This window comes from Perna viridis, chromosome 1 (assembly GCF_037379345.1).
Source record: "Perna viridis isolate PV_CMFRI_1.1 ecotype Kerala chromosome 1, ASM3737934v1, whole genome shotgun sequence".
Taxonomy (NCBI): domain Eukaryota; kingdom Metazoa; phylum Mollusca; class Bivalvia; order Mytilida; family Mytilidae; genus Perna; species Perna viridis.
In genome coordinates this window covers 68,536,888-68,547,110 of record NC_142445.1, presented here as the reverse complement: position 1 = coordinate 68,547,110, position 10,223 = coordinate 68,536,888, and the positions used below count along the sequence as shown (strand labels likewise).

Below are 10,223 nucleotides of genomic sequence, written 5' to 3'. Positions count from 1 at the left end.
TTTCGTGGGCCAAGATTGCTGTGCCGACATTCTTTTAGCCATTTCTGGATCTGTGTTGTGAAAATGCTCAGAAAATCTGGTAATTGATCTTTTTTTGATGTGCCTTCTTGACTTACTATAGTACCAAAAACACACTGAACCTAGACATATGCATTGTAAGTCAATTATTTGTGTGTATTATGATTAAAAGTAGTCAAAATGAAGCTGAGAATGTGTACTTTAAAATCATATATGTAATTAACTACAAAAGTGTATGAATATTGTTTACATGTGTGAGTAATTTGCCTCCATGCTGTCAATTAGCAGAACAGGTAAAAATGTGGATTTTCAGTATTATTTATTCAAGTAAATTTTGTGAAGAATTTCTTCTATCATCGTACCATTAGCATAATGATTTTGGAAGCCTTTTTTTCCAAGCTTCGCAAAGGTATGCAACTTTAAGATGTCATTTGTCCTGGGAATTCACAGTGAGACTTTGAAAATTACTTTTTTAACATGTAAAGTAATGGAAACGTTAGAAGTGGTTAGTGAGACCTAAGCCATGTTGGAGTTATTGCCCTTTTTTTACGTTTTTTGCTATTTTTAATGTTATTTCTTTCAAAAATCTTCTCCTCTGACACTACTTGGCCACTGTTACTAAAAATAGAACGTAGGGGTCAGACAGCAGTTTTTCGCATATATCTCCAAAACCGTTAGGTTTAGTCAAATTTTTTCAATAGCTGAAATGATCCTTAATTTTAGGACTACAAAAGTCTTCAGGCATAAAATTTGTCAGATGCCTTCATATAAGAGTTATTGCCCTTTACAGGGGAAAATGACAGTTTTCAGCCAATGTCTTGAAAACTATGATAGATTTAGAATTTCACTTATTGACATGATCCTTATGATAAGTCCTCTCAAAGTTTTCTTGAGTCAAAATTGTTGAACAACTTTTTGTTTAATTTATTGCCCTTGAAAGGCAAAATTCAACCTGGTGAGCGATTCAGGCTCCTGGGAGCCTCTTGTTGTCATTTCTTTGCTATTTGACACGACTTGACCTACTGGAACCAACTTGGTATGAATAATCCTTGGGGTATCCTGTGCAGAACTAATGTTGGGATTTTTCATTTGTTGAAAAACATGGCAGCATGTACTGGAAATAGAACATAAGGGGCAGACAGTAGTTTTTTGCACATATTATATCTCCAAAACTGTTAGATTTAGCCAATTCTAACAAGGGTAAAATTGTTCAGGATGATGAAATCTAGCAGTGGTCAAGATTTCGTGTTGATCTGAAAAGCCATGTTGGAGTTTTGCCCTTTTCAACATTTTTGCTATTTTTAATGTTATTTCTTTTTAAAAATCTTCTCCTGTGAAAACTGTAAGGTTTTGCCAAATTATTTCAAGTGCTGAAATGATCCTTGTTATAAGGCCTACAAAAGTCTCCAGAGATCAAAGTTGTCAGAGGACTCCATGTAAAAGTTATTGGTGTTGAAAGGTGAAAAATAATAGGTTTTTTTTTTAAAGTTTTCAGCCAATATCTTGAAAACTATGATAGATAGAACAAAAATTTCAATTGCTGAAAAGATCTTTATATTAAGACCTACGAAAGTTTTAGGGGATCAAACTTGTCGGACAACTCCTTATTAGAGTTATTGTCCTTGAAAGGCAAAAAGTTATTTTTTTAGCAGTTCTCAGCCAATATCTTGAAAAATATAATAGATAGAAAATGCAGTCTAAGATGATTGGTGATGATGAAAATTTGTTCTGGGCACTGATTTTCAAATGGCTGTCATTATCCACCTGATTTTTATACTCGCTTTGATTTCAATGATAGTTGGTTTATATAGTAAGTATGGTCTCCTGAGCTGAATTGTGATGATGAAATGTTGTATATCCATGATTTAACGTCATTTTATGTTCTTTCGCAGCCAATGCATAGCGGGCTAATGTCCCCCTTCACCTTGACCCAATGGGATAACAAGGCATAGGGAGACTCCTGCCTAAATTTTTTCCAGTTATTCTAGAAACACTTTGAAGGTATTTCAAACATTTTACAGTGCCTTAGGTACACAGTTGAACAGCATTCATCAAAATATGCTTTTTTTTTCTGCAGTTGTTTGGTCGAACACTGTAACAAAGCATGATACCTTTACATACTTGGTTAATAAGGCATGGTTTGCCAGGTGAGTAATTCAGGCTGTTTGAGAGCTTGTGTTTTTGTCAGGATTTTAAAGCTGCATTAGCTGCCAAATTGGTCAGTTTTGATTCCACTGAAAATAAGTTTGCAGTAATGCAATTGAAGCAATTAATGTCGATAATACCTATAGAATATTTTGAAAACAATGTTTTTTTTAGTCGGAGAATATCGATAGGTCTGATCTAATTATTTTTTGCCATTACTTCCAAAGATTGCCGACAGGACATTCACAAGGGTTAAAAATACTTTAACCTTGGCAAAAAAATAGCAATAATGGATGCACAGTAAGCACATGTCTTTTTTTCATTTTATTTCATCTATATCTTAATTAGTTTTCAAATAAATAATGACCATATTTGAGCCACATTATATCACAATACGTAAATTTCGTAAGGATCCTTGCATTATATTTGAACTTTTTTCTTCTACATCTTGAGTCTGTCGGTCTTCCTTGCCTTTGCTATCAGATTTGTTATTAAAGAAGCGACCCTTACAGCACATGCACTGATTAAGGTCACCAGAAGTCACATGTATACAAACTTATCTAGGTTGATTTTTTGTCTTGCAAGACAATAAATATATAGATACCTATTTCATGTATTTAGTGCATTTTATTTGTGGATATCAAATGAAATTGTACAAGAACAAAAATTTACAAAAATAACCACTAATGCAGCTTTAAGCTTTAGTCACTTTTTTTGATTTTATACTAACACATACAAATTTTGACTTAAATGGGTCAAAATCCAGGAAAAAGCTTTAGTCACTTGAGAGAATTATTAGTCAATGACTAAAATGACTAAGCCTAGAAAAATCATTGGACTATGTCAACACTCTTTTGGTTTAGTTACAAAATATAGTCAATAGCTGACTACATTAATGCTTTTGGGGTAGAGTTGGACAAAAAAGTATAATCAGCACTTTTTGTGTTGAGGTTGATAAAATTTTTTTATCTCAAAATTTTTTGAGGCCATATTTCGCCCACCTCAGTGTGCAAAATGTTGAATTAAACATTTTTAATGTTTAAGTCATCACTACATACTAAAGACTGTCTAAAACAACACATGTACAATGTATGTGTTTATTTAGACGAATAATGTTTTTAATGAACTTTCCACGAGTGTTGAGTTGGTCAAAATATGACTGAGCAAAAAAAATGAGTTCAAGTTAACATAATTTGTCTCAGTTATGTTTTGAATATGCATAGTCAGGCCTGATACATCCTGACATGTACTATAAATAGATTCATATTTAAAATACATTTTGTACATTTCATCATCACCTATTTCTAGATACAACTGGTGAACTGGTATATCTTATTTAAACAAATAGTTGATTAACATACATTTTGTTTGTGCAGAAGTATATAATACATGTTACGGTGTGTTCCCGTTCTGCCCACTTTTGAAATTTACAGGTAAAAATATTGTGGGCAGAATGGGAATGCAGATGTAATGACACTAATTAGAGAACAATAGATAATTACCTATAGTCTGTTTTACTGTTTGTTGGCAATTCAATGTGATTTTTTCTTGTCTTTTTAATGGCTATGTTTAGTATAACTGTTTTGTTTTTTGGAATAAGTTCATTGAAATAAGTATACACTCTGTATTGTGGTCTAAGTGCAATTCAATGTGTTTTTTCTTGTCTTTCTTAATGGCTATGTTTGGTATAACTGTTTTGTTTTTGGAAATGTCAGCTCATTAAAATAAGTATACACTCTGTATTGTGGTCTCATGTGCAACTCAATGTGTTTTTCTTGTCATTTTAAATGGCTATGTTTGGTATAACTGTTTTGTTTTTTTTGGAAATGTCGGTTAAAATAACTATATACTCTGTATTGTGGTCTCATGTGCTTTTACTCCATAATTTTGTATTAAGTATCTGCTTCCTGTTGTCCACTGATCAATTTAATTCAAGTCAAAAGAGAAAAAGAAACTTTGTGGAAATATATATAATTTATTCAACAACATTAAACTTGAAATAAGCACTGATAAAGCACATACATTTATGATTAATTAAATTAGGCAAGGTAACAAAAGTATTTGTCACAGTATCATCTGCATTGATTTTTATTGAATTATTTTCATTTGAAATTTTGTGAATTTCAAGTTATTTTGGGGTACCTTACAAATACTCATTCCTGTAATTAATTTAATTGTCTAAAATGTAATGTAAAGATATTTTAGATATCAAGAATACATGTTGAATTATCTTGAATTGCAAATTTAGAAATGATGATATTAGTCCTTATCATGCAGATAGGACCCTGTTAATTTTATTGTTAGCTGGTTCTGTCCCAACTTTGGAAGATACATAAGTTGTCTAAAAATATTTGAATCTCTTTGACATTGAACCACATGGTCTTTTCACAGAATAAGAAGGCTGTGATTGACTCTAGGGGAACTTGAACCAATTAGGAAATAGGGACCAGAAAAAATGTTTTGTAGATGTCTGAAAATAATCAACAAATGCATCAAGCTGCACGTTTACAAAGCCTTTTATTTGTATTTGCCCAGTTATATTTACTGAGCATGTTCTGGGTTGAGGTCATTGTTTGAAAAATATGAGGCTTAATTCAAAATGATGGACGTCATTATTTTACAGGGAGGTTTTTCCGAGGTCTACTACATAGAAACTCCAGAGGCAGTCCTTCGTCGAGGACAGAAGTTTAACTTCAACGACGAACCACCGTGGGATCCCAGCTAATATTTGCTAATAGCAGGTGTTCCTACTGGCCAGGTAAAGTTACATTTGTTTTTACCAGTATGAAAATGCTCTTAGTACAAATGTAAATGTCACATATTTATATAATCATCTAAATCTGTGTATGGTTGTGGGTAATGTGAATGAAGTACTAGTCTTACAGTTTATCTAAGGTAAATCCTGTGATATCATGAAAAAGATATATTTATGTAGGTGATCCATTTTTGAAAAATCATAATAGAAAAAGTGCTTTAAAAGTTGAAAAAAAAAAGATGAAATAGTTGCTCTTTGGAAAAAATAAAAAAATGTTTTTGCATTCAATGATAATGACTTATCTTACTGATGCCTCAAGATAATTGTGTATTATTTTGAAACATAAGTATAGATATTAAATCTTCCATGATCATATCACTATGTAAAGTTTTTTTATTTTCAAGAGTGAAAGGTCCTGGACTGTTCCAAGTTTGAAATCAATGTTCTACTGGAGGAATACGGTTAAAGGTCCAGGGCTCAGAGGAAATAAAACTATGACCTATCAGGTCTTAGACCTCAGACCACCTCTAATTTGAACCCTTGGGACAAAATTTGTTACCCATTTATGATGTTTTTCAGACTGTTTGTATACCTTGATAACTATTTCTGGACGACGACTCACCTAACCAATCATGAAACATTACTTTGGTAATGATACTACCATTAACGTCACATCTCATCAGAAATCCATGCATTCCCTTGTCAGGGAAACCATTTATTCTCTTGAACAGGAGGTAAGTCCTCTAATATAAATAGTAGAGAAAATATTGTATGAAAGGTTACAATACACTAGAATAAATCATTTTGTAAAGATCAGACATACTTTGTGAACATTTTTTTGTTGCTGTTTGATATCAACTTCCTGTTTCATTGGACGGTGCCATTTTTCACTATATGGAAATAGTGTGTATACCTAGCACAATATATGAACTTCTATGGATAATGAAAAAATGCAGTCTGATAAATTAGTTTCTTGTTAGCAAAGCCTTAAAACAATGGAGAGTATGTTTTTGGTCAGACTTAAAAAAATAGAGAAAAAAGTCTAAGGTGCAGGGCCTTGCATAGATGGGAGAAATAAGCAAAAACTTCTCATTTTTCTTTGATGCAGAGACCAAAATGTCAATATTGTTACTTTTCAAACAAAATTTCCTGAAACTTAATGAAAAAGGGTCAGGGGTCAGCTTGACTGTGGTGAAAAGATTTTAGCTAAATCACTATTTGTTGTTATTGGTTAAATGAATACAAGCTTGATTTTTGTTATTGACTGTATACAGTATACCTCGTGGCATAGTCTGATTAATGCCAGGTATACCTCCAATACCTGGCATACCTGGCACAAATCTTAGAAGTTTACCTCTGTAATCTCTAATATACAACTCATCAATTAATTGAAAGATAATTGTTGTATCTCAGGTAAAATTTACCTGTTCACCTGGACGGGCACAAGTAGCTAAGTTAAACAGGTGATTAGTGAAATGTTATTAAGTTATGATTAAAATTTTTTGACACAAAAAAATGTGAAGAAATTAATTCAGTGGTTTATCTTAAAAAGAGTGCCAATGATGTTGACTTTATTATCCTTATTATGGCTTATAGGAACATATCAGGGTACTGAATAGTCATTCAATTAAAAGATATATTTATAAAATCCGAAAAAGGTTGTATTTTTTTTTCTTTCAATGGAGACAAATGCTTTTATTTTTTAATTTAGAAACAAAAAGTTCAAAAGCTAGTTTGAAAGTTACAAAGGTTATGGTTTTCCATTTTACAGATGAAATTATAGAACAATAAATTCATAAAAACCAAAATAAAAAGTAGACATACATGTAGGCATATGCATCAGTATCAGGTTTGAAATAAAAAGGATTTTGAAAGGAAGTCTGAAAATCAGCCCCATTATTCACTAGTTGAATACAGGCCTTCCTTAAAAAACAGTTTCATTTCAGTTCATGCATGTGTTGCATTTAAATTAAAGATGAAAATTAAGCAAAGTGAAGAAAAAATTGCCAATTTGTGATGCAATTGCTTATTAGCGAGACATTTTTATGTAAAAAATATAGAGCACATATTCAGTCTCTTTGATATATATACAAAAAGAGCTTTTAGCATCATTACAACTCTTGACAATATATTTTGTTCATCAAAGCTTATGCTATATATTTTTGGATTAAAAAAAAACACTATCTACAGTCCTCTCATTTTTTTGTAAAAATTCTTTGAAATTGCTTAGATGCAGTACTTTTACCCTATTTTGACTTTAATTGTGACACAACAGCTTGTATTTTCTAAATAATAGGATTCAGATATTATTTAGGATTTTTAATATGTTTATAGGATATTTCAGAAAGAACCAGTAAATTGAATTTTCAACAAAACAAGTCTTAACTTGGGGTAATAATTATTATGCATTAAATAATTCACTGATTATTTGTAAAATTTGATGTGCATATTTTTTTCCATATTAATTCTTTAAAATTTTGGTAACATTTTGGAGTATACAACATTGTGACACAACAGCTTGTATTTTCTGAATAATAGGATTCAGATATTATTTAGGATTTTTAATATGTTTATAGGATATTTCAGAAAGAACCAGTAAATTGAATTTTCAACAAAACAAGTCTTAACTTGGGGTAATAATTATTATGCATTAAATAATTCACTGATTATTTGTAAAATTTGATGTGCATATTTTTTTCCATATTAATTCTTTAAAATTTTGGTAACATTTCGGAGTATACAACATGTATTGAAACACTTGAAAAGTTTTTGCCAATTTTTCAATGTTTACTTGATTAAGATTATATACAGCATTTGCAATTGGAAATTCATTCTTTATAAAAAAATGTTTTAACATTTTTTTTTAATAATAAACATTAAAATTCAAAATAATTATAGAATAAATCTAATAAAAACAATTTAATTTATGCTTTCAGTTCTAGAATGTATATAAACATATACATGTACACCCAAAACATAAAATGCATTTATTTAAAAAAAAAATTCTTTTTTCTTCTGACACCATTTTGTATGACCAAAATGTAACATTGACCTGAACTATTCTATAAATGATACCTAATACAGAGGGGAGTCACTTGTTGAAGAAAGATTTTACCTGAACTATTGAGTTAATTAGTCACTTCCTGTTGTATATTAGAACCACAGGTGATGCTATGGAATGGGTTCCTGTTAATAAAGGGTCAATAAGCAATAAATACATGGCATTGTATGTATGAGGTATGCCAGGTATTTATCAGACTATGTTGTAAGCTGTATATACTGTACATGTACTGTAATGGTGGAAATATGTAAATCGAAATTAAAGAAAAGAAACAGATGAGGTCTATGGTAATGTCTTTAGCAAGTACTTCTTACCTGTATGCACTTAAGTATGAAATATCTGTTTACTCTAATTTACATGATAACAAGAAGTGATTTATTCTGTTGTTGTAGCAGGAAGACGCTTTCTTTGTTGGTGACTTGGGAGACATAATAAAGAAACACAAACTTTGGCAGGCATGTTTTCCTAGGGTAGAGCCATTTTATGGTAATTTAAGTTCCTTAATGTTCTTAACTGTGTACATCCTGTTATTTAAATAACAGTCTTTCTAAAAATCAGACAGAAAGTGATTCATGCATGTCAAAAAAAAAAATGTCAGAAACCGTTATAGATCACACAACCAGTCATAGTTTTTATACTGCATAAAGATCATTTATTCTCAGGATTTAAAGAATTGAATGTTATAAGTACTAAATTATTAATAAGAAACAAACCTCAAATTAAGATCGGCTTTATCACGGATAGACAATCCAGGTAAATATAAGATTTTCCACTAGACAAAAAAATGGCTTCTTCACTCCTTCAAAACCCTAGAGTCAACTACCCACAATCACAAGTTCACCGCCAAAAGATAAACCAACCAATAAGAAACAAGGAAGGAGTAGGAATATCTGAGTAATAAGGATATAGCAGACTACAAATGTACTGTAAAGGAGTAACATATAAAATTACAATTTCAAGCAATGAAATTGATAAAACTAACTTTAATTGAATACAAATCACACAAATAAATCACATACAGGGATACATGACTACTAACAATAATACATTGTTCACAAATACAAATTGATAAAAATACAGCTATACCACACACTCCCCACAGGCGCAGAATGACGTCCCGTCATTCACTCACACTAGTGGTGGCTATTAACTGCATCCAAAATGGCTAAAGCTGTCTCTTTCTGTAAACTTTGAAATAAAGGTATTGATGCTAAGTTGGTGAGAAATTCAGCCTTCTGCTGCCACTCTGATGTTGACTGGGTTTGTCTAGGTGGTACAGGACGAACAGTCCCAACAGCTGACATATCGTACTGCCCAGAAGATATCCACGCAGGTGGTCGTCTGTCCCTCATAGATCTCCTGGCAGGTACTGGAGGTGTATCTGGTGTTTCAGTATGCTCGACATCAACAGGTGTGTCCTCCTGTGGATCAGCATCATCAACTACTACCTCCGTTTCAGCATGGGCGTCCCCAGACTGAATTGAAACATTTTGGACTGGCTCATCTACAGTAGATTCCTCAGTGAGTGTGGATTCACCGTCTTCTGTATCCAGTGCATGGTGAAACACTTCAAAACTGTCAAAAGACTCGTCCGAAGATTCATCTGAAGACTTATCTGCAGTGTCATGTCTCTCAGCTGTTGTCTGTTTACGTGTCCTGGGTTTCGGTTGTGGTCTAGTCTTCTGTGTCTGTACTGATGAATCGTCTACTGATGGTCGAATAAATCCAACAGGCAACAGTAAGTTCCTGTGGAGTCTCTTTACACATCCTTCTCTGTCCTCTCTGATGACTTCAAACACAGAAATGTCTGGATTTGGCTGGTCTAACACCACATATGGCACATCCTCCCATTTATCTGCTAATTTGTGCCTTCCGTCAAATACAACTGTCTTGACAAGGACTCTGTCTCCTTTCTGGATGGCTGCACCTCTGACACGTTGATTGTAGTTCCTTTTCTGTGTGGCTTGAGCTTTCTTGGATGCTTCAGCTGCAAGTTGGTAAGCGTGTGATAACCTGTCACGTAGATCTTTCACATACTTCGTGGTTGGCAACTTGGTTTCCTTCCGCAAGCCAAATGCAAGGTCGATTGGAAGTCGAGGATTCCTCCCGAACATCAAGAAGTATGGTGAAACTCCAGTGGTCTCATGTTGTGTGCAGTTGTAGGCGTGAACTAAAGGTGATATATACGCCTTCCAATTAGACTTCTGATGTTGTTCCAATGTTCCGAGCATGTTGATGAGGGTA

The 10,223-nt window shown here is 32.6% G+C and overlaps 1 protein-coding gene across 2 annotated transcripts in view; it reads left to right on the top strand.

Annotated features, from left to right (window-relative positions):
- Window positions 1-10,223, top strand: part of LOC148630118 (ornithine decarboxylase-like) — a 32,930-nt gene that overhangs the window by 1,357 nt on the left and 21,350 nt on the right. Inside the window, exons 2-4 of one of the 2 annotated variants that reach the window (XM_088561143.1) lie at window positions 4,787-4,921; window positions 5,498-5,652; window positions 8,372-8,465. In XM_088561143.1, coding sequence (XP_088417269.1) covers window positions 5,551-5,652; window positions 8,372-8,465 — 196 coding nt within the window. In that variant the 5' untranslated portion in view covers window positions 4,787-4,921; window positions 5,498-5,550. Of the gene's footprint in view, window positions 1-4,786; window positions 4,922-5,322; window positions 5,653-8,371; window positions 8,466-10,223 lie in introns of both variants that reach the window. The other variant, XM_088561153.1, reaches the window with a different exon arrangement.